The sequence below is a fragment of the Brassica rapa genome, chromosome A06 (assembly GCF_000309985.2).
Source record: "Brassica rapa cultivar Chiifu-401-42 chromosome A06, CAAS_Brap_v3.01, whole genome shotgun sequence".
NCBI classification, from domain to species: Eukaryota; Viridiplantae; Streptophyta; class Magnoliopsida; order Brassicales; family Brassicaceae; genus Brassica; species Brassica rapa.
The window spans coordinates 4388946-4410629 of record NC_024800.2 but is presented as its reverse complement, the minus strand read 5'-3'; the positions used below and the strand labels follow the sequence as shown (position 1 = coordinate 4410629).

Sequence of the window (21684 nt, the reverse complement as noted above, 5' to 3'; positions counted from 1 at the left end):
TCTCAATGATTAAAACTTACAAAACAAAACTCAAAGTTAGAGATGTAAGCTAAAAGAAAGTAAATATAAACTTCTTCATATTTTCTTCAAGCACTAATCCTCCAAAGACATCTAGAAAAGTAGAGCAATATGCTCTAGAAAGCTTGGAAAACTCTCAGATTATTGAAGTAGTAAACCAAAATCAGCTTGCACATAATCAATCGTTTGCATTACCTCTGACCTCCTTACTATGGAAAAGAACATTAAGGCAATTAATTAGAAAGAGTGACGGATCCTCCTCCTCCCATATGAAGCATGCTTACTCAAACCTCTCTGAAACAGCAAACATCTAAAATGGTTTAGATTTTATATGTGTTCATTTTAAAATAAGAGTTACAAACAATGTAACTAGTTACATGTCTCACGTAATACGTTACCTATGGCTGGCGCTGTGTCTACTGAAAAAAAAAGAAGAATAAGAGGCATTGCATATGGCAATGTTATAGTATCTGGATCCCTGGTTTCTCTGCTCCAGAGACTATAACATTGCCATGTATATATATTAATGGCTCTCTTCTCATCTAAACAATTGATTCGTTTCACCTCCACTCGTTAAGAGTTGAAACTTCAACACGAAAACAATCTCGTAATATTCAGAAACACCAAAACTCTCTTCTACACACATCACCATAAAACTCTCTTCTCAATCCCTAACTCTCGCAGATAGAAACCAAGCACAGATTTCTTTGCTTCTCCGGAGACTACTACAACATTGCCGTATACATCCAAACAATTGATTCGTTTCATCTCAACTCGTGTGAGTGGAAAATTGAAAGCTTAATAGGCTAATAGCCATGTCCTTAGATTAATATGTGGGCCTTTATTGGGCTCAGTAGGATCAATTTGTATATACTTAGATTAATAAAGCCCAAACTGAAACATTTGGGAGGAGCTAAAGGTGTGTGTGATTTTGACGTAAAACTGAAAAGTGGAAAACATAGTCGCTTGCCGCGCTGCGAATTGTTCCCGCTTCGCTACTTACTTTTGAAAAATATCTATATTTTAAAAAGAATTGGATAATATTTATTTTTTCTCATAAATGAAGTAATAATAGTTTATGGGTCTTTCTGTTAACACGTTCGTCTTCCTCTCTCTGTAGTTGTCGTTACCTATCCTCTCATTCCTCCGGAGCAAATCAGGTGACTGCTAACACCAAAAAAAAAACAATGAAGCGCCCGGAGCCTTCCACGGATCTATCCTTTACCGGAGAGCCCATCTCAGCTGAAGAAGCTATAGCGAAATGGCCCTCTCGCTATAGATCTTCAAAAGCTAGAGTATCTGCCACAGTGGGAACTCCAAAGGATGGGTAAATGTTGTTTCTTTTTATTCTTCTTCTTGTGTTTGCTGTTATGACTTGTTTATCTTCTCTTTTATGTTCTTGAAAACAGTGAAGAGAATCTGGAGCAGGCTAAACGTCATTACAGCCAAGCTCTTGTGGATGGAACTCTTTTCAATCTTGGTGACGATGTTTACGTTAAAGTAAGCTCTTTTATTTTCCGTTATTAATTGTAGTGTGTTGTAGTGACATTTCTTCTGTTGACTTTATAATAGTGAAAATAGATTTGAGAAAGTTTCTTAATTTATCCTATAGTTAATTGTATCTGATGCATTTATTGGTTTAGGCTGAGGATGGGAACCCGAATTATATCGCAAAGATTGTTGAGTTTTTTGAAGCGATTGATGGTGAGCCGTACTTTAGAGCTCGATGGTTTTATAGACCTGAAGACACGGTGAGATGTTACTGTGTGTTGCGGCTTTGAGCTGACTAAAAAGTAGATTTATCTTCTTGCTCTTTGCTAATTGATGCTCTTGTTTATTGTTATTAGGTTATCAAAACCCTTGCAAGTGAGGTACAAGAGAAGAGGGTGTTTCTTTCCAATGTTGAGGATGATAATCCCCTCAATTGCATTGTCTCCCGCGTTAATATTGTCAAAGTTCCAGCCAAGGTATTTGATTTGATTACAATGAGTTCAGTAGCGTAGTTGCACGAGAAGTTTTCTGATTGTGTAACACTTTTTTTTTTTGCAACAGATTGTTTCCGGAGCTGAGGAGAGAGTTATACCGCCTTGTGATTTTTATTACGATATGAAATATGAGCTAGCTCACCTGACCTTTTCAACTGCAGCGGATGGTACTTGAGTTTTGATCATTCATATTCTTGCTAACTTTGTTCATAGTGTTTTAAAGACTACTGATGATTTCTGTCTAACCAAAATGTACCAACACAGATGGTGATGCGTCATCAACAATTTCAAGTGAATCTGATTCCAACTGCATTCAGATTCCGCAGCAGAAGGAAAAGTTCTTGCTTGATCTATACAGTGGATGTGGAGCAATGTCAACTGGGTTGTGTATGGGGGCTTCCCTCTCAGGCGTAAAGTTGATTAAGGTAGTGTTCCACTTCCACATTAAAATTTTGTTGTATTTGTGCAAGATTTTACTTAGCTTTTTCTGATTTTCAGAAATGGGCAGTAGATATCAACAGCTTCGCTTGTGATAGTTTGAGACTGAACCATCCTGAAACTGAGGTAATTACTTATTGCTGATTTTGTATAGTGTGTTAGGAAGTTGATTGTCCACACATGTGATCAGTTGATTTTAAATGTTGAGCAGGTTAGAAACGAAGCTGCGGAAGACTTTCTAAAATTGCTCATAGAATGGAGAAAGTTATGCCAAAAGTTTGGACTTATTTCCACTACGGAGGTAATAGAATCAGATGGTGATTCGGAAGATGAAGAAGAAGATGGCGATGAAAATGATGACGCAGATGGAGATAGTAACGGCTCTGACATTCCACCTGAAGAGTTCGAGGTAGACAAGTTCCTTGATATTTGTTTTGGAAATCCTAATGGACTTAAGGCAGAATCTGCATTTCATCTTAAGGTACACGAACTTGACTATAATCTGGAATCTCCATTACATATAAACAAAATTTTTATTCTTTGTAAGATGTAATTCAGACGTTTGCTTTTCTTTTTTATCTCAATACTCTCAGGTGCGTTGGAAAGGTTATGGTCCTGATGAAGATACTTGGGAGCCTTTTGATGGGTTAAGGTAACTATTCCATATCTCTATTTTCCTTTTGTAGTGATGTTTTATTGTTATTGATGTTCTTCACACTATATACAACAGAAAATGCAAAGATAAGTTAAAGGAGTTTGTGACGACCGGGTTCAACACTAACCGATTTCCCCTTCCGGTAAGTCGCGTTACTTCTTTACTATGCGTTTGATGAATGAGGCAAAACCAATAGTTCTATTAAAGAATATCATCATTTTTAAAATAATTGTTTGGCTCATCATCTGAAATTTTATGGTTTTTAACTTCAGCCTCTTCAAAATATGTTTCTTTCCCAGGGAGATGTTCATTTTGTGTGTGGAGGTCCTCCATGTCAAGGAATTAGCGGCTTTAACCGTTTCAGAAATAACAAAGCACCACTTGAAGATGAAAAGAATCGGCAGTTGTTGGTGTATATGGACATTATAGACTATTTGAAGCCAAATTATGTGCTCATGGAAAATGTCGTAGATCTCTTAAGGTTTTCAAAGGGATTTTGTGCCCGTTATGCTGTTGCTCGTCTAGTTGCAATGAACTATCAGACAAGATTAGGCATGATGACCGCTGGTTCTTACGGTGTTCCTCAGGTCAGAAATAGAGTATTCTTGTGGGGGGCACAACCAACTGAGGTAAATATTAGTTACATTATATATATCAGTAAGTTATTGTCTTATAAGAAGTGATCCTTATTGCTCTCATAATTTGGTTAACAACAGAAACTGCCACCTTACCCTTTGCCTACTCACGAGACTCTCGCCAAATGCTTAACCCCTACAGAGTTTGAGGCAAGTGACAAGTCATTTTGTTATGAGGACGTTTGTACTTTTCAATCTCATAGACTCTTGCCATTATCGCATTGCTTATTCATTTGTTGTAAATGCAGGAAATACAAGTTGGATATAGCCAAAGGAACCTTCTTCAGTTAGAAAAGGCTCTTACTCTTGCAGATGCGATAAGCGATCTCCCACCAGTGTGTATCTAAACCTTAAAATTGTCGTATTATGAAACCTTATGTCTACATAGTTCATTGGTCACCTTTTTTTTAATGCTGCAGGCGACAAATTATGAGAAAACCGATGAAAGGAAATATGATACAAGACCTCAAACAAACTTTCAGAATTTCATACGTCTTTCAAGAGCTGGTGAGAATCTTAACTCCATAGAGTTTCCCTTGATGCTTACCTGTAATAACCAATGGTCTTGTTTCAGAGTCAATAATCCCCCTGGATGGTGGAGATGCTTCAAAGTCAAGAATACTGTATGATCACCAACCACTTGAACTAAATGACGACGACCTTGAACGGGTTTGCCATATTGTAAAGAAGAAGGTATGAGTCACTATCTTTTTTGATGCGATTTGTTATAGTACTTCCTTTAATGGTTCAATATGTAATAATCTCATATTCTTGTTATGGACTCTTATTGCTACAGGGTGCCAACTTCAGAGATTTGCCTGGTGTTATAGTTGATGAAGACAACAAAGTGAAGTTTGACCCTTCTGTAGAACGACCAAAACTGAAATCTGGAAAATTTCTGGTACAAATGAATCCATTCTCAGCTCTGTGTATTTTTTCAGTTCCCATTTTTCTGCAGCTTCATATTGACCTGGCTTGTGTTTTTGCTTCAGGTTCCTGATTATGCAGTGTCATTTGTCAATGGAAAATCGAAAAAGTGACTTTCTCTAACTAATATGCTTCTTTTGGATCCTATTTCTCATTACCTGGTATTTAATTCACTAAAGTAACTCATCTGCTAACTGAATGTCAGGCCATTTGGTCGTCTGTGGTGGGACGAGATTGTTCATACAGTTGTGACAAGAGCAGAACCTCACAACCAGGTAAGTTTTTTTTTTTTACATTTCCATTTTCCTATTTCCTCTGCCCCTTTGAATTCTTTAGTGACCTCTTTGTCACAGATTGTAATCCATCCGTTGCAAGATCGTGTATTAACAGTCCGTGAGAACGCCAGAATACAAGGGTTTCCTGATTTTTATAAGCTATGTGGCCCAATAAAGGAGAAGTAAGTCCTCACTTCCTGCTTCTTTACAATCATTTCTAGAATTTGCTTTGTGTGTTTGATGTTGGAGATTCTAATATGAAAAAAACTGGATTTTCAGATACATCCAGGTTGGGAATGCGGTGGCTGTCCCTGTAGGGGTTGCGTTAGGATATGCTTTCGGGTTGGCAAGTCAAGGGCTTACCGATAATCAGCCTGTAATAAAACTCCCCTTCCAGTATCCTCAGTGTATGCAAGGAAAAACTGAAGAGCACTCTGCTTGAGAAGGTTAAAAAGGAAAGGTCTGTCTTCTCATGCAAGATTCAAAGGAAGAAGATGAATGTCTTGATTGGTTAAGAGTATTTTTATTAGTTTACATTGAAACGTTGTTGTGTGTACTAAATGAGTAATGACCCATGTGGGTCTCATTGAACCAAACAAAAATTGTGGTTACTAGCAGATTCTATGTCGGAACAATTTGTTACTGTTTTTTTTTTCAAACTTAAAAATAAACCATTGATATTTGTTACAGCAATTCCGCATCATCTAACTCAAATCATATGCTTTAGGCGAGAACCAAACACAATCACACAAAGTGGCATCAATTTTCAGAATTTAGGCAATGCGCCAAGTTGGTTTTAACCAGATTTCTGATAAAAGCTCTAAGAACAACCTTTTGTTCATTCATGAGAAAAGCTACAACCTGTCTGAAAGCTAGACAATTCATGTCGATGATGCAGAAAGCTAAGCCTCCTTATCCTCCAAAGCCTTGAGTTCTTGCCTCCATTCCTCCAACTTAGAGAACTTCTCCAATTGCTCCGGCTTTAGGTCTTTGGGAGCAGTCTTCTGCTGTTGAGCTTCTGTGAGTCGGATCTGCATATATGTTAACAGAAGATGACAAACAGACAATTACACAACCCCGCTAGATTGCAGGTTTCTGCAACAACTTGGATCATCATATCTCTCACACCAAATACATTCTCAAATCTTATTCTAAAGCAAGCTTGGGAAGTTTGAAATCTTACTTTCTTCTTAAGTGTACGTATTCTTTTCTCAGTGTCTTCTCTTGCAGTTCCTGGATTGGGTGCTTCTCCAAGTTCCGAAGTAAGAGACGCTACATCCTTATTTGAAGAAACGTCTAAAGCCTCCAAACCAGAAACCAATACATTAACAGATTGGGAACCATTGCTTGGAGTCACAACAGGAACAGCTTCTTCTTTGTCTACATTACTACTAGCTGATCCATCCTCAGAGCTGGTACCTTTTTGCAAAGCAGCCTACAGAGGTGATAATATGGAAGCATGTTACAATAACTGAAGAAGAAGCTTACACATGGATAGAGTTGAGACATATATACCTGTAATCTCTTCTCTTTTTTACGTTCGTTCTTCTTAGCAGCTTTGGTCTTTGGTTTAGGAGTTGGATCCGGTTCATAACCTGGAGGTCCTAGTGAGGCCAGCTCCTTCTTCATCTATTGCAAAGAAAATACAAGTTTTGAATGAATACTGTTCTATCTACATTTTATGCCTTGCTTCAACCGATAGAATTGATTCAAATCGACTACAAACGATTCATATCCAGGAGAAGTAGCAGAATAGTGTTGAGGGAAAAAATATTATATACCAAAGAACCTTTGGACTGATAAACGACAACTTCATCTTGAGGAACATATCCAGCTCGAATCCGGATGGGTTTGCGGAGAGTACCATCAGGTCTACGTGTAGGCTCCAGAATCCTCTCACCTTCTTTAAGGTTTTTGCTCAGTTCAGCCATTTGCTTTTTCTGTTCCCCGATTCTGTTGCTGCTTCCCATCTGTTTCAATCACCCTCGTCACTTGTCTTCTTTCCCAGCTATCAAGTTCTCCGTTTTCTGTATCAAAAATTCCAGGGATCATTAGACATCATGGACTCCAATATTAACACAGTAAAACAAATCAAATTTTTGGTTAACAGATGAACTGAATCCAACACTTTGCGAAAGAAGCCAAATGCGCAGCAGTATAGTTAACATATTTAAGCTGACTAGGGCCTGAAACATGACTCGTGTATTCATGCACACCAAATGACTTACGACAACCACACAAACAGCCAGTGAGACAATGCCTTAATATATTCATGCAATCAAAAGTCATTTAAAAAAAACTAATCAAGACAGGAGGCTAGTCACTTAGTTCAATATCTCAACACTCACTTTTGACCTCCTCCTCTAAAGATTAAAGTACAAAGTCCCAAGCTTTCTTTCTGTATAATCATCAAAGCACAAAACTTTAGGGACAATATCTCACTGGCTGCTATTAAGAACCACAAGCCAAATCTCCAATACAAATCCTAAAATCATTACTTCTTTAGATTCAAAGTTTGACCACTCTAAAGCTCAATTCAATTTTCTCTAATTCGTCTCCTCGCAGTGAAAATCAAACGAATTTAGCTAACCTATTTTCTGCAAGCGACCAGAGAGAGAGAGAGAAGGAGAGAACTCTGACCTAATGAGATGCAGGTTTTCGCCGTCGCCGGAGAACCCAAACCCGGTTAAAAGCAAGCGGTTATGAGAAAAGAAAAAAAAAAAAGTTACGACAGGTTAATAGTCTTTGGACCGACCAAAGGGTTTAGTTTTAATTTAGTTTGTTGATGACATCATCATTGTCTGGGTTGACAATGTCACACGTCGACTAAAAATCAAAAATTTAGCGTTCAACCTAAGCCCAACATTACCTAAACATCTCTCTCTCTCTCTCTCTCTCTCTCTCTCTCTCTCTCTCTCTCTCTTCCCTTGTCGGCTTTAGGTTTCTTCTCCGGGAGGTATTTTCGAACCCAACCAACGCCGGTGACCGACTTAATCATTACCCTTTCTTGCTCCCACCAAGTCCAAGTCAATGAGAAAATGCTCCTTATTTTAAACGTGTTAAAGATCCACCATACCCAACAACAACAAGCTACGTTTCCTCCTCATTCTCTCGCATTGGTTTCTCACCCTCGCCGCCATGTCAAGGTTTGTTTTTTCTTATTTGTTCCTCAAGCTTGGATTGTATTCTCATAGACCCACCACCAATTTCGTATTTTTATTGTGGATTCTGATCCGAGACTCATTTATGATCCCAAATGCAGATTTTTTTTACTGGATTTATGTATAAAGTTCCAAACTTTTAGGAGTGTACGTCTTACTGTTAATCAGATCCTTCTTTAGCCTCTCTTAGCTGATAACTTCTTTCTCTCTTCTTTCAGATTTTTAATCTTTAGAATCGTTGGAAAACAAAAGGAATATCTTTTATTAAATCAGAAAGAGAGAGCTTCCCAAGCTGCTCTAAGGTCGCCTCAGTTCAGAGTTTACACTTCCTCCTCTAGGATTCCGAGTAATGGACTTTGTAAAGGAAGCTTTTTGAGTAATCACCTGTCGCGCCGTTGTTGTTCTACTACTACTACTACTGTCTCTGCAAGAAATGTAGTCACTCATCATGCTCAAGTTGCTTGGAACAGGCTTCACCGCCAATGGAACTTACCTCGCATAAACACCATTGCTCAAGCTTTCTGCTTGTCTCTCACCCGTTCACACCTCTTAATCCCCGGCATCGCTGCCGTCACTTGTGGAAAAGTAGCATGGGCGGCGCAACGAGCTCCCTTAGATCCCTATCCTTCGCATAAATCACTCTACACAAGGGCCAAGAACGGTCCCATCTTCCTCACTTCGTTGTTGTTTTCGGTTATAGAGGGTTTTATTTTGATAGGGAGAGCTTTCTACATAGCTTGTTTGTTTACTCCTAGTGTTCTGATGGGTCTGGTTGTTGAAGTGTGTGGGCCACGGTTTAGGAAAGTGTGGCTTGAGATGGTTCATCGAACTCTTGAACGAGCAGGTCCTGCTTTCATCAAATGGGGTCAATGGGCAGCTACCAGACCAGATCTCTTCCCTCAGGATCTATGCTCCCAGCTCTCAAAGCTTCACAGTGATGCTCCTCAGCATAGCTTTGCGTACACCAAGAAAACTATAGAGAAGGCGTTTGGTCGTAAACTCTCCGAGATATTCGAGGAGTTTGAAGAGGCGCCGTTAGCGTCAGGGAGCATTGCTCAGGTCCACAGAGCTTCCTTGAGGTTTCAGTATCCAGGGCAAAAGTCAAAGTCTTCTTTAGTTGCTGTTAAAGTTAGACATCCAGGCGTAGGTGAATCTATAAGGAGAGACTTTGTGATAATCAACTTCGTGGCGAGGGTATCGACTTTGGTTCCTGCTTTGAAGTGGCTGAGACTGGACGAGAGTGTGCAGCAGTTCGGTGTCTTCATGCTATCTCAAGTCGATCTCGCGAGGGAAGCTTCTCATTTGAGCAGGTTCATATACAACTTCAGGAGATGGAAAGATGTTTCTTTCCCTAAACCTGTGTATCCGCTTGTGCACCCTGCTGTTCTGGTGGAGACTTATGAGCACGGAGAGAGCGTGGCGCGTTACGTTGATGGCGTGGAAGGACATGAGTGGATTAAAACTAGATTAGCTCACATTGGGACTCATGCTCTCTTGAAGATGCTCCTGGTAAGAGAGAGCATCTTTGTAGTCTTTTTTTTAATAAGATCATGCCTTCATTGATGCTATGATTTCTTCAGGTTGATAACTTTATTCACGCTGACATGCATCCGGGGAACATCCTTGTCCGGAAAAAGGCTTCTCGTGGAGGTCTTTTCAAAACGAAGAAGCCACATATCGTTTTCCTTGACGTGGGGATGACTGCAGAGCTATCAAAGAACGACAGAGAGAACTTGCTTGATTTCTTCAAGGCGGTTGCGCTTAGAGATGGCAGGACTGCTGCTGAGCGAACGCTTAAGTTATCTAGAAAGCAGAACTGCCCCAATCCAGAGGCTTTTATTGAGGTAATGATAAGTTCCATATTACCTCAGAAAACAGTTAAAATTGTCAGATGTAATTCGAGATTCTTTAAGTATGTGATGAATGATGATACGTTTATGTTTTGGCAGGAAGTAGAAGAAGCATTCAAGTTCTGGGGAACCGCTGAGGGAGACTTAGTGCATCCAGCAGATTGTATGCACGAGTTACTTGAGAAAGTAAGGCGCCATAGAGTTAATATTGATGGGAATGTATGCACCGTGATGGTGACAACACTAGTTCTCGAGGTGAGCCAAAATCTTTGCTTCTTTTTTTTTTCTTCCAAAATTTCAGTTTTGATTTTCAGTATCATGGAGCTTTTGGTATACATAGGACCAAAAACTAAGCTTGTTGTAGTAATTGAGCTTAAAGATGTAGCCTAGTTTGATCCGGTTACTCTTTATAACAAATCTAAAGTTTGTTTCAATCTGTTGTTAATGGATTTTGGTTATTATAGGGTTGGCAACGGAAGCTTGATCCAGGATATGATGTGATGCACACGCTGCAAACAATGGTGCTGAAAACCGACTGGGCTAAGTCTCTTTCTTATACGGTGGATGGTCTGATGGCACCGTAGGAGAATAAAAGGTTTCAATCTTTTTTTTTCAAATGTTGTTTGTCATCATAATAGGAGTCGACAGGTTTTACACATCTTAGATGAAAGAACATAGAAAGAAAGTACATGTTCTTGTTTATTTTTCATTCTTTTTTTAATCTCCTTTTTTTCTTTTTGTTGGTATGGATTTTGGTTCATTCTAACTCCATCATAGATTTGTATTTACGCGGTTGATGTCCTGTATTAACCGCCTGTTTGTTCTCTTAACCGAAGAACAGTGAACATAAAACAATTAGAAGGACTGCCTGTGAATGGTCCAGAGAATTTGAATAAAGTGTTCACGTCCATGTACATCTCTCTGCCTATCTATCTAGTTGTCTTGTACACCTTGTGGTTTTTCTGATTTTATTTTGACAACAGTATAACAGAACCGAACCAGAACAAAATGCCTGACAACGTATTGTTTCTGTTGTATAGTTTCGTTTCTTTTTGCAGCTTAAAATATCTAAACTCTAGTTCAGAAACTGAATTGACGCATATCTTCTCTGTAACTTACAACGGTATCTATGACCATCATCATCAAATATATTATCATACAAATAGGTGGCTATATATACAGATAACTGGCACTGGTACACACTATTAGCATACAAGTGGGTTCTCAATGTTTCTCCTTTCAAATAGAACTTCCATGTTTGCTCTATACCACAGTTTCGAAAAGACAAACATGAAAGTTATCTTCTGACATGATTATGCGTCAATGGTGAACACACCACAGCTGATGATGATACAGAGCTTGTCTCAGTATACTCTCGTCTACGTTGGGTTTTTAGGGTTCAGATGACATTGTTGATACAATAACTGGAGGAGAATGCAGCTCAAGCAAAGATTTTCCTTCGGGATAGCCGCCTATGCATAGCGTGTCTCCTCGACCATGCCAGATACCGTCATGTACATTGTTTATCTCCAGTGTTTTCGATTCCTACATCACATTCACAAGCAAGTTGAACCAAAAACGGTATAAATAAATGGATACAGCTTGCTATCATCTGTGAACAAATACACACCTGAGTTAATGTACAAAACGGACACATAAGATGGTGGATGCAATCGTCAAAGAAATTATCAGCACCCTGTAAAGAAAAAAAAAAAAGAATCGAAATGTCATAATCTCCTCAGCACATAATCACAGAGAAAAACAACAAAAAAGGAAGCTTACTCTAATGTTAAACTTTCTTCTTATCTGCATACGGAAGAACCCCAGATAGGAAGCAATCAAAAGGACGAAAGCAACAGCCAGATAGAGAAAACAATGCCTTTTGGTTACAGCAAAAGCTGCAACGTTGAATAGGAGACCGATGATAAGAATCATATGAACAGTACCCTAACACAACACAACACACACAAAATTGATAAGTCAGATACATTTAATGATTGGGAACTCAAAAACAACTAAGCAATGCTAAAGGGGATTTAATACCTGAAGAAAGCAGGAACCAAAACCGGTTCTTGTCATGTTCTTCCCGAATCTGTAGCACGGACAGCTAAAAGACAAAAGATAAAAAATAAAACTATTAATACAAAAAGTCTCTTGCTTCATTTTCTGGAGAATATAAACTCACCAAGCGGATTCTATGCAGAGACGACGATCCTCGAGGCAGTCCATAACATCGCCTTCCCAAAGGCGTAAGACGCCGCCGCCGTATTCATCATCTTCTCCGTCAGAGCTCTCGAGTTTCCTCCACTTCCCCTGAGTCTGAAGCGCCACCGTCGAGCAAAGCAGGTCGAAATCCAACACAGATATGCCTTCCAACTCCGCTAGCATCTCCCTCTCTTCCACCGCCGCGCCGCCGTCTCCAATGTCGCCTATTACGGCGGCTCCTCCGCTCTCTAGTTTACCCGAATCCGCCATTGATAAAAAGGAGAAAACTTTAGGTTTTTTTTAATCTCTTCTCTGCAAAAAAGGATCTTCCTTTAATGGGTGAAGAAACGCCTTTTGGATGCTTTATGGCGGGTAATTAATTATTCATAAACCTACCATAAAGCTGTCATTACTAACGGTACAGCTGTTTGCCACGTGGATTTTCTGATAGTGGAGAGTGATTGATGTCTCTTTATTCTTATCCTATCTTATGCTCTATTATGCGATTCCTTTTATTTGGATTTTTTTTATAATGTCCGAAAAGGTAACAGAAAACAAAATAATCAACAACTTGTGTTTTTTTGTACATCAAATGTAACGCTAAGATAGTAAGATTTGTTAATCAAACACCGGATTAGTAACGTTGTTAAATAAATAGGACTTTGGCTAATTTTGGGCTGCATGTACTATATATCGTTTAATTCGCTTAAATACTTAATTACGGGTATGTTGTTATTAATTAGCATGAGTCCTAACTCCTAAGTGAAGATCGATTCTATCTACCAGGCCTGGCCCAAAGTTATTTTTCGCTTAACCCAAGGACATTTGAGCCCATTTAACTGAGATTTTACTACCTCCGTTAGATCTTAAACTCATCAATCGAACGGCTCTTAACAAACTCCAAATCTTGCAACAGAAGAAGTACAAGACGACCAAAGTTTTGTTCCGTCTCTCTCCTTGTCCGTATCTCCACCGTCAAAGCCAAAAACTCATTCCTTTTACCCAAAGAAACAGTCTTTCATTTCATCGCCGACAAAACCATGGCTTCACCGGGAAAATCACCGAGGAAATCACCAACCGTCGTCACCGTGCAGCCGTCGTCCCCCAGGTTCCCGATCACCACCACACCGACGACCGGAGCTCAGCGCAAGATCGGGATCGCCGTCGATCTAAGCGACGAGAGCGCCTACGCAGTCCAATGGGCCGTTCAGAACTATCTCCGATCAGGAGACGCCGTCGTCCTCCTCCACGTTCAGCCGACGAGCGTCCTCTACGGCGCCGACTGGGGAGCCATTGACTTGTCTCCCCAGTGGGATCCGGAGAACGAAGAGTCTCAGAAGAAGCTCGAAGACGATTTCGATATTTTCACCAACAAGAAGGCGAGCGACGTTGCTCAGCCTCTGGTCGAGGCGGAGATACCGTTTAAGATACATATCGTGAAAGATCACGATATGAAGGAGAGGCTGTGTCTGGAGGTTGAGAGGTTAGGGCTTAGTACGTTGATCATGGGTAGCAGAGGGTTCGGAGCTACGAAGAGGAGCAGCAAAGGGAGGTTGGGGAGCGTTAGTGATTACTCTGTTCATCACTGTGCTTGTCCGGTGGTGGTTGTTAGGTTTCCTGATGATAAGGACGGAGAGGATGAGAAAAATGGCGAGAATGGTGCTGAGAATCTGGTGGAAAGCGATAAGCTTCATACGGTTCCTGAGGTAGCTGAGGAAGAAGGAGACAAGGAGGAGTATCATGATGCTTCGGATAAGCAGCAGCAGCAACAAGCAGGTCAATTTCAATTTAGCTAGGGTATAAGATAGTGTATAGAAGGATCTTTGTTTTGACTTTTATGTTGGCCACTGATGTTGAGTCAGCTTCTATGTTGCAGAAGGAGACCTCTCTAAGGAGACATAGAAGGAGAAGAAAAGCGTTTATGTGCCCTTTGGTTTGTGTTCTTGATCTGGTGTTTGGGGTTTGGACTAAATCTTTTGAGTTGTAAGTATGGTCATGTTTTCTGAGTTTTTGTTTTGAACTGTGTGGAAGTTCAGACATGAATGGATTCAGTGTCTTGTGTTTGTCTTTGGAAAAAAAAAAAACAGTTGAAAAATATTTCTTCAATGTTTCAACGAACGAACCATACAAAATAATAACGTCTTTGACGGTTCCAAAATTAATATTCACATCCGTCTCTTACACTCCAGTAGTTTTCGTAGTAGGAAAGTCAGCTTTAGCAGCACAAGTCGGTGCTAATGGTTAAAGAAGATTCAAACTAGACGAACGTCGACTCTTTGGATACATATAAAGACACAATACATGAAGCTCAATGTTCTCCCAAACAGAAAGGGACGAGACTTGCCTGAGAACACATGGGTCGTTCTCGTTTCCTTCTTCTTCTTACCTTGTCTTTTGTTGTATCTTTGAGGTTTTGTTTGTGTGTGGATGTACTCTCGTTCTCTACTGAGCTCAAAGACTCAGAGACGCTCGTGTCCAGCCCCAGCACTTTCAGGTTTGGTTTCTTCAGTCCGGTTAACTCCAAGGGTCGCTACGCTGGAGTTTGGTTCAATAACATTCCTGCGCAGAAGCAGGCTGTAGTTTGGGTAGCAAACAAAGACAGCCCGATCAACGACTCTTCGGGAAAGATTCTGATATCCAAAGACGGGAACCTCGTGGTTATAGATGGTCGTGGACACGTTCACTGGTCCACGAACCTCTCACGACCATTAGGATCTCCCAACACCACACACGCAAGGCTTCTGAGTACAGGGAACCTCGTACTTCAAGAAGGAGATAAGAAACTGTGGGAGAGTTTCGAGCATCCTCAGAACGCGTTCTTACCAACAATGACCATCTCCACCGACGCAAGAACGGGGAAGAGACTCATCCTCAGATCGTGGAAAAGCCTATCTGATCCTTCGCCAGGACGCTACTCAGCCGGTGTGATTCCTTTACCGTTTCCAGAGCTCGCCTTGTGGAAAGACGGTCTTATGCTGTGGCGTAGCGGCCCGTGGAATGGTCAAAACTTCCTCGGACTACCGGAGAGGGACTCGCGTATCGATCTATACGGGTTTAAACTTGCTAATGACAACAGAGGATCCGTCTCCATGTCCTTTGGTTATAACCAATCCATGTATCATTTCCTCTTGGACACCGAGGGGCACGCGATGGAGAAGTACTGGAGCGAGGCTAACCAAGAATGGAGTTCGGGGTTGATGTTTCCGATAAACTGCGATATATATGCTAAATGTGGCCAGTTCACTAGCTGCCAATCCGGTTTAGACCCGCCTTGTAAGTGTATTAAAGGGTTTGAGCCGCGGAGCTACCAGGAGTGGAACAGGGGGAACTGGACTCAGGGATGCGTGAGAAAGACCCTGTTGCAGTGCCAGAGGGCCAACAATAATGGAAGTAGAGAGGGTGATGGTTTTTTGAGGTTGAAGAAGATGAAAGTTCCCAACAATCCACAGCGGTCTGAAGTCAACGAGCAAGACTGTCCTGGAAGCTGTCTGAGAAACTGTTCTTGTACTGCTTACTTTTATGACACAGGGTTGGGCTGTCTTCTGTGGAGCGGAGACTTGATCGACATGCAAGAGTTTTTAACCTCTGGCGTTACACTTCACGTCCGTTTAGCTGGTTCTGAACTCAGTAAGTAACATTCCGACATTAGTTTCATCATTTTACTAAAACTAACTCGCATATGTTCCTCAACAGAAACCTCCAGCAACCGATCACTTGTGATCGTAATCACGATAGTAGGATGCGCGTTTCTTGTTGCGGTGATTGTTCTTTTAGCACTGAGGAAGGTAGCAAAGCGTAGAGGTCAGAGAGTTATTATATATGTACTCATGTCTCTATAGATATTTTTAGATTTAACAAACTTTTTCGATTAATCAACAGAGAAAACCAGAAACGCGAGGTTACTGTTTGAGAGAATGGAAGCTTTAAATAGTAACGAGTCCGGAGCCATCGCTGTGAATCAAAACAAGCTTAAAGAGCTACCGTTGTTCGAGTATCAAGTTTTAGCTGCAGTTACTGAAAACTTCGCTGTCACAAACAAGCTAGGAGAAGGAGGGTTTGGTTCCGTTTACAAGGTTTGTTTGTAAACAGTTTATATGCTTTCATTGGTACGAGAGGTTACAACTTTTCTTGTGCAGGGGAAGTTACGAGAAGGGCAAGAGATCGCTGTGAAGAGGCTCTCACAAACCTCTGGACAAGGACTAGACGAGTTTGTTAACGAGGTGGTTGTGATCTCTAAGCTGCAACACCGGAACCTCGTGAGATTGCTTGGTTTCTGCATTGAAGGAGAAGAAAGGATGCTGGTCTATGAGTTCATGCCAGGGAACTCTTTGGATGCATGCTTATCTGGTAATTAACTTAACCGTTTGGTTTAACTTTGTTCTGTTTTAATTTGCTTTATGTCTTAATCCAGACCCGGTGAAGCAAAGACTTCTTGACTGGAAGACTCGGTTTAACATAATAGATGGGATCTGTAGAGGTCTTATGTACCTTCACAGAGATTCAAGACTGAGGATCATACACAGAGATCTCAAAGGCAGTAATATTTTGTTAGATGAGAATCTAAACCCCAAGATATCTGATTTTGGACTCGCCAGGATCTTCCGGGGGAATGAGGATGAAGCGAGCACCCTAAGAGTGGTTGGAACATAGTGAGTTTAACTATTTTCATTGAACTTTTGTTGATAACAAAACTGACAAAAGCATAACCTTCCCAGTGGTTATATGGCACCTGAGTATGCATTGGGAGGGCTATTCTCGGAGAAGTCAGATGTTTTCAGCTTAGGAGTCATACTATTGGAGATTGTGAGTGGAAGAAGAAACTCAAGCTTTAACAATGATGACCAGAATCTGAACCTCTCAGCTTATGTAAGACTATTAATGAGCTTTCCTTCTACAAACAAAAGGTTGTACACCATTCTTGAAACCTTTCTTTTTTTTTTTGTCCTAGGCATGGAAACTATGGAATGATGGAGAAGCCACCACTCTTGTGGATCCTGTCATCCTTGAAGAGTGTTTTGAAAACCAAATACGAAGATGTGTGCACATAGGACTATTGTGTGTGCAAGATCACGCTAATGATAGACCGAGCGTTTCGACCGTGATTTGGATGCTAAGTACAGAGAACTCAAACCTTCCCGAGCCGAAGCAGCCAGCGTTTATAGCTAGAAGGGTATCACCGGACGCTGAATCACCTTGGGAAAGTGAGCAAAGAGCATCTATCAACAATGTGAGCATCACTGAAATCATAGGACGTTAGCTCTGTAAGTTGCATAGAAACCTGATACTAAAGAATATATTAACAAGCTAATTAAGCTGTATTTTTTTGTATGTAAGAGTAATCTGTAGGATTAAAGCTTCAAATATTTGGAATCTAGAAAGTTTATTGTATGAGGTCACATAAATAGAGAACATGAGTCCTTTTTGTTCCTCTCCTTAAGCTTGATATAGACGGCAATACTGTATACATCTTGAAAAAAATATGTTATCTAGGAATAGAGCTTGAATAAATGATAGCCATCTTGTGATGAACTTTGTTTTGTGCTAGTCAAGGTTGTTGTTGTGTATTTAATGAATCCATGAAAAGTCAATACAGATCTTATCCATTATTCAGGTTTATTTCCGTATATACTCGGTAACGAAAACACAATACCATAGTGTTTTAATTCTTTCTCTCGGTTTTAAAATTTCACCGCTTAAAATCCATAATGTGCTCAAGTGTTATCCATTAATGTCAAAGCCATAATGAAAACTATTGGTGTTCTTTAAGTTCTGTGTCATGTTCAAAGTCACATGAATCAGTTCTTAAGTTGCATCCTTTGAGTAATTACCGGAACTTTACAGCTAATGTTGTTAGTTTAATGGTGTTCAACTTGGCTTTTAATACTACACAGCATTCATACGTTTCATCACATCAACCTACTGCTCATAAACAAACATAGCAATGAAGATTGTCTTTGTCATCTTCTTTTGCTCCTTCCTCCAAACTTGTATCTCCAATGATACCATCATGAGAAGACAGTCACTGAGAGATGGTGATGTCATACTTTCCGAAGGGGGGAGGTTCGCCTTTGGATTCTTCAGCCTGGGGACTTCAAATCTCCGGTATGTGGGGATTTGGTATGCTCAAATCTCTGAACAAACCGTTGTATGGGTTGCAAACCGAGACCGTCCCATTAATGACACATCTGGTCTGATAAAGTTCAGCAGCAGAGGGAATCTCTGCATCTATGCATCAGTCAACACAACAGAACCTCTCTGGTCGACCAATGTTTCCGACAGTATCTCGGAACCAACTCTAGTTGCAAGACTCTCTAACACAGGGAACCTTGTTCTCCTTGATACACTCACAGGGAGAGGTTACTGGGAGAGCTTTGATCATCCTACAGACACTTTTCTTCCCTTTATGAAACTTGGTTTCACACGAAAAGACGGTTTGGATCGGGTTCTGACATCATGGAGATCTCCAAACGACCCTGGCTCCGGAAACCGTACTCTACGGATGGACCGTAGAGGGTTTCCGGAGCTGATTCTACACAAGGGTACGATCCAATGGTGGCGCACCGGGCCGTGGACCGGGCTGAGATGGAGCGGCGTGCCCGAAATGAACAGAGGATACATCTTCAACAACTCGTTCGTGAATAACCAAGACGAGGTATCGTTCACTTACGGCGTAACGGATGCTTCGGTGATAACGAGGTTGAAAGTGAACGAGAGAGGAACCATACAACGGTTCACATGGATCGCTAGGGATAACAGATGGAACGAGTTCTGGTCGGTTCCTAAAGAGGAATGCGACTACTACGCACACTGTGGGGTTAACGGTTTCTGCGATCCCATTAGCTCAGAGACGTTTGAGTGCACGTGCTTACCTGGCTTTGAGCCCAAGATTACTCGTCACTGGTTCTTGAGGGACTATACTGGCGGGTGTTCGAGGAAGAACAAAACTTCGCTGTGCCGCGAGAAAGACGGGTTTGTGAAGCTAACCCACGCGAAGATTCCCGATACAGAAAATGCAAGTGTTGATATGAGCGTAACGTTGAAAGAGTGCAAACAGAGGTGCTTAGGTAACTGCTCTTGTGTTGGTTACGCGAGCGCTAACCACGACGGTGAGGGAGGAGAAAGAGGGTGCTTGACGTGGCACGGTGATATGTTGGATACGAGGACTTACTTGAATTCTGGACAAGATTTCTACATACGTGTCGACAAGGAAGAGTTAGGTACTTAAAATCTATTCCTCAAGTTCTTCTTCTGTTTCTAAAGTACTTGTGTAGTGATTTTATTTCTTGTTTCAGCGCGGTGGGACAGTAATGGCTCATCAAGGAAGACGAGAGTTGTTCTGGTTCTCATCAGTTTGTCTGCAGCCGTAATGCTACTAATGGTCATTGTGTTCTGTTTTGTAAGGAAGCGGCGAAGTAAGTGAATGTATCTATTTAGGTTCATAACTTCCTTGAATAGCACGCAACTACCTATTTAAAATATTCTTAACTGCAGAGTTAAACAGTCTTAGAAGATCTTCAACAACCTTCTCCTTTGATTTTGAAGACTCACTCAAATTTGAAGATGACAGGGAGTTACCTCTCTTTGATCTTAACACCATCGCTGCAGCCACTGATAACTTTTCTTCCGATAACAAGCTTGGAGCTGGTGGTTTCGGACCTGTTTATAAGGTAGGGAAAATGATAATCCATAGTCACTTTTATAAATGAAAATCTTCATCAATATTTCTCCAAATGAACAAGTATAGATTTATGGGGTTTGAAACAATTACTAAACAAATATTTTTCTTAATCATTTGGAAGCAGAATAATAATACATATTTACTACTATTTTTTTGGGGTCATAGACGAATGTTTCATTTTTCTATTTCAGGGCGTGTTACAAAACGGTATGGAGGTAGCAGTGAAGAGGTTATCGAAAAACTCGGGCCAAGGAATGGAAGAGTTCAAGAACGAAGTCAAGTTGATATCGAAGCTGCAGCATCGAAACCTCGTGAGGATCTTAGGGTGTTGCGTCGAGCTGGAAGAGAAGATGTTGATATACGAGTACTTACCAAACAAGAGCCTAGACTGTTTCATATTCGGTAAGTTCAACATTTTCCAACAAATTCAAATTTCCCCCTTCAGAAAGATCAATTAGTTTGTATTTGTTATCCTCCTCTTAAGATGAAGAGCAAAGAGCGGCGCTGGATTGGCCGAAACGGAAAGGAATAATCAGAGGAATTGCTCGTGGAACCATGTATCTACATCAAGATTCAAGACTGAGGATCATCCACAGAGACCTCAAGGCCAGCAATATACTTCTTGACAACGAAATGATCCCCAAGATTTCGGATTTCGGCATGGCTAGAATCTTTGGAGGCAACCAAATCGAAGGATGCACTAACCGGGTCGTTGGAACAATGTTAGTTACTCTTTACTTTACTTATAAAGCTATTCAAAAACTTCAAACCATAAGTTGTTTCAATCTCATTTTCACAGTGGATATATGTCACCTGAGTATGCAATGGAGGGTCATTTCTCCGTTAAATCTGACGTCTACAGCTTTGGAGTATTGATGTTAGAGATCATAAGCGGAAAGAAAAACAGTGCTTTCCACAAGGAATCATCGAACCTTGTCGGACACGTAAGTACTAAACTGCATATTTTATCCACCTTACAAACTGAGGAATAGAATAGAACATAACATAAGCAAATGCTTGTTTTTTTTCATCTTTGTAGATTTGGGATCTATGGGAAAAAGGTGAAGCAAAAGACATCATAGACGATTTAATGGACCAAGAGAGTTATAATGAGAGCGAAGTGGTGAAGTGCATACATATTGGGTTGCTTTGCGTGCAAGAAAACGCTTCGGACAGAGTAGATATGTCCTCTGTTCTCATCATGTTGGGTCAAAACGCTATTGATCTTCCAAATCCGAAGCTTCCTGCGTTTACTTCCGTGAGAAGGAGAGGCCGAGAAAATGTTGCTTTGCCCATTGCAGAACCTGGTAGTTCTGTTAATGACATCACCTTCACCGATGTCCAAGGTCGTTAAATTTCTTACAAAGAGAGAAAAAAAAGAGAGGAAGTTTCTTGGTTTCACTATAATAAATTTCTGCAGAATATTCAAAGATATTGTTATGTATATTTAATGAAATTGAAACCATGATAAGTCAAAACTGGTCTTATCCACAATTCCAAACTATCGAGGTTCGTTCATTTCACTATATATATACATAGCAAAGCAACCCAAAACACAAAACCTTAAAACACAAAACCTTGAAGGATGTGATAGGAGAACGAGGGTGCATTGCTCTGGGCATATCTGATAAGGCTGTTGTTGCAGATGTCCTGAGTAAGCACCGAAGAAGACGACACCGTGAGAGCCGTCTGAATGAGATTGAGAATGAATTAGAAGCGCTTAGGAATGGAGTCAGTGGGGAGGAGGATACTCCTCTTTGGAAACAGAGAGATGGGAAGTATGCAAGTGTTTTCTCTGCAAAGAAAACATGGCTGCAGTTGCGATCGGCTCAGACAGTCTGTGAGTGGAGTCAAGGG

At 40.7% G+C, this 21684-nt stretch overlaps 7 protein-coding genes across 10 annotated transcripts; 5 read left to right on the top strand and 2 right to left on the bottom strand.

Annotated features, from left to right (window-relative positions):
• The first annotated feature begins 1066 nt into the window (after positions 1-1066).
• Positions 1067-5613, top strand: LOC103871899 (putative DNA (cytosine-5)-methyltransferase CMT1). The gene is made up of 20 exons (XM_033273061.1): positions 1067-1345; positions 1428-1518; positions 1662-1769; positions 1866-1985; positions 2071-2170; positions 2268-2428; positions 2502-2567; positions 2653-2922; positions 3035-3093; positions 3172-3238; positions 3396-3725; positions 3813-3881; positions 3980-4066; positions 4151-4238; positions 4306-4424; positions 4528-4632; positions 4724-4767; positions 4864-4933; positions 5012-5115; positions 5213-5613. The coding sequence occupies exons 1-20, from the start codon at positions 1206-1208 to the stop codon at positions 5373-5375; spliced, it is 2361 nt and encodes a 786-aa protein (XP_033128952.1). The 5' UTR covers positions 1067-1205; the 3' UTR covers positions 5376-5613.
• A 52-nt stretch (positions 5614-5665) lies between these two features.
• On the bottom strand, positions 5666-7800 carry LOC103871898 (partner of Y14 and mago). Of its 2 annotated transcripts, XM_018659885.2 has the most exons (6): positions 7574-7662; positions 7282-7331; positions 6715-6960; positions 6449-6562; positions 6117-6368; positions 5666-5964 (listed from the first exon to the last, which is right to left on the bottom strand). In XM_018659885.2, exons 3-6 carry the CDS (start codon positions 6901-6903, stop codon positions 5836-5838), a joined length of 684 nt encoding a protein of 227 aa, XP_018515401.1. In that variant the 5' UTR covers positions 6904-6960; positions 7282-7331; positions 7574-7662; the 3' UTR covers positions 5666-5835. The 2 variants fall into 2 exon arrangements, with proteins under 2 accessions (XP_018515401.1, XP_009148470.1); XM_009150222.3 differs by lacking the exon at positions 7282-7331 and having other exon boundaries at positions 7574-7800.
• Positions 7801-7820: 20 nt separating this feature from the next.
• Positions 7821-10858, top strand: LOC103871897 (probable serine/threonine-protein kinase abkC). Its single transcript, XM_009150221.3, has 5 exons — positions 7821-8079; positions 8313-9603; positions 9675-9938; positions 10044-10199; positions 10409-10858. Exons 1-5 carry the CDS (start codon positions 8072-8074, stop codon positions 10526-10528), a joined length of 1839 nt encoding a protein of 612 aa, XP_009148469.1. The 5' UTR covers positions 7821-8071; the 3' UTR covers positions 10529-10858.
• Positions 10859-11054: 196 nt separating this feature from the next.
• Positions 11055-12596, bottom strand: LOC103871896. The gene is made up of 5 exons (XM_009150220.3): positions 12130-12596; positions 11988-12051; positions 11727-11891; positions 11575-11640; positions 11055-11489 (listed from the first exon to the last, which is right to left on the bottom strand). The coding sequence occupies exons 1-5, from the start codon at positions 12417-12419 to the stop codon at positions 11337-11339; spliced, it is 738 nt and encodes a 245-aa protein (XP_009148468.1). The 5' UTR covers positions 12420-12596; the 3' UTR covers positions 11055-11336.
• A 459-nt stretch (positions 12597-13055) lies between these two features.
• LOC103871895 (universal stress protein PHOS32) lies at positions 13056-14255 on the top strand. Of its 2 annotated transcripts, none has more exons than XM_009150219.3 (2): positions 13056-13946; positions 14026-14255. In XM_009150219.3, exon 1 carries the CDS (start codon positions 13190-13192, stop codon positions 13943-13945), a length of 756 nt encoding a protein of 251 aa, XP_009148467.1. In that variant the 5' UTR covers positions 13056-13189; the 3' UTR covers position 13946; positions 14026-14255. The 2 variants fall into 2 exon arrangements, with proteins under 2 accessions (XP_009148467.1, XP_009148466.1); XM_009150218.3 differs by having other exon boundaries at positions 13066-13925; positions 14026-14246.
• A 196-nt stretch (positions 14256-14451) lies between these two features.
• Positions 14452-17537, top strand: LOC103871894 (G-type lectin S-receptor-like serine/threonine-protein kinase SD1-13). The gene is made up of 7 exons (XM_009150217.3): positions 14452-15776; positions 15843-15950; positions 16029-16222; positions 16286-16496; positions 16561-16798; positions 16865-17015; positions 17098-17537. The coding sequence occupies exons 1-7, from the start codon at positions 14504-14506 to the stop codon at positions 17404-17406; spliced, it is 2484 nt and encodes an 827-aa protein (XP_009148465.1). The 5' UTR covers positions 14452-14503; the 3' UTR covers positions 17407-17537.
• A 248-nt stretch (positions 17538-17785) lies between these two features.
• On the top strand, positions 17786-21181 carry LOC103871892 (G-type lectin S-receptor-like serine/threonine-protein kinase RKS1). Of its 2 annotated transcripts, none has more exons than XM_033273059.1 (7): positions 17786-19366; positions 19442-19561; positions 19641-19816; positions 20019-20229; positions 20318-20549; positions 20627-20771; positions 20867-21181. In XM_033273059.1, exons 1-7 carry the CDS (start codon positions 18091-18093, stop codon positions 21179-21181), a joined length of 2475 nt encoding a protein of 824 aa, XP_033128950.1. In that variant the 5' UTR covers positions 17786-18090. The 2 variants fall into 2 exon arrangements, with proteins under 2 accessions (XP_033128950.1, XP_009148463.1); XM_009150215.3 differs by having other exon boundaries at positions 20312-20549.
• Positions 21182-21684: the final 503 nt, after the last annotated feature.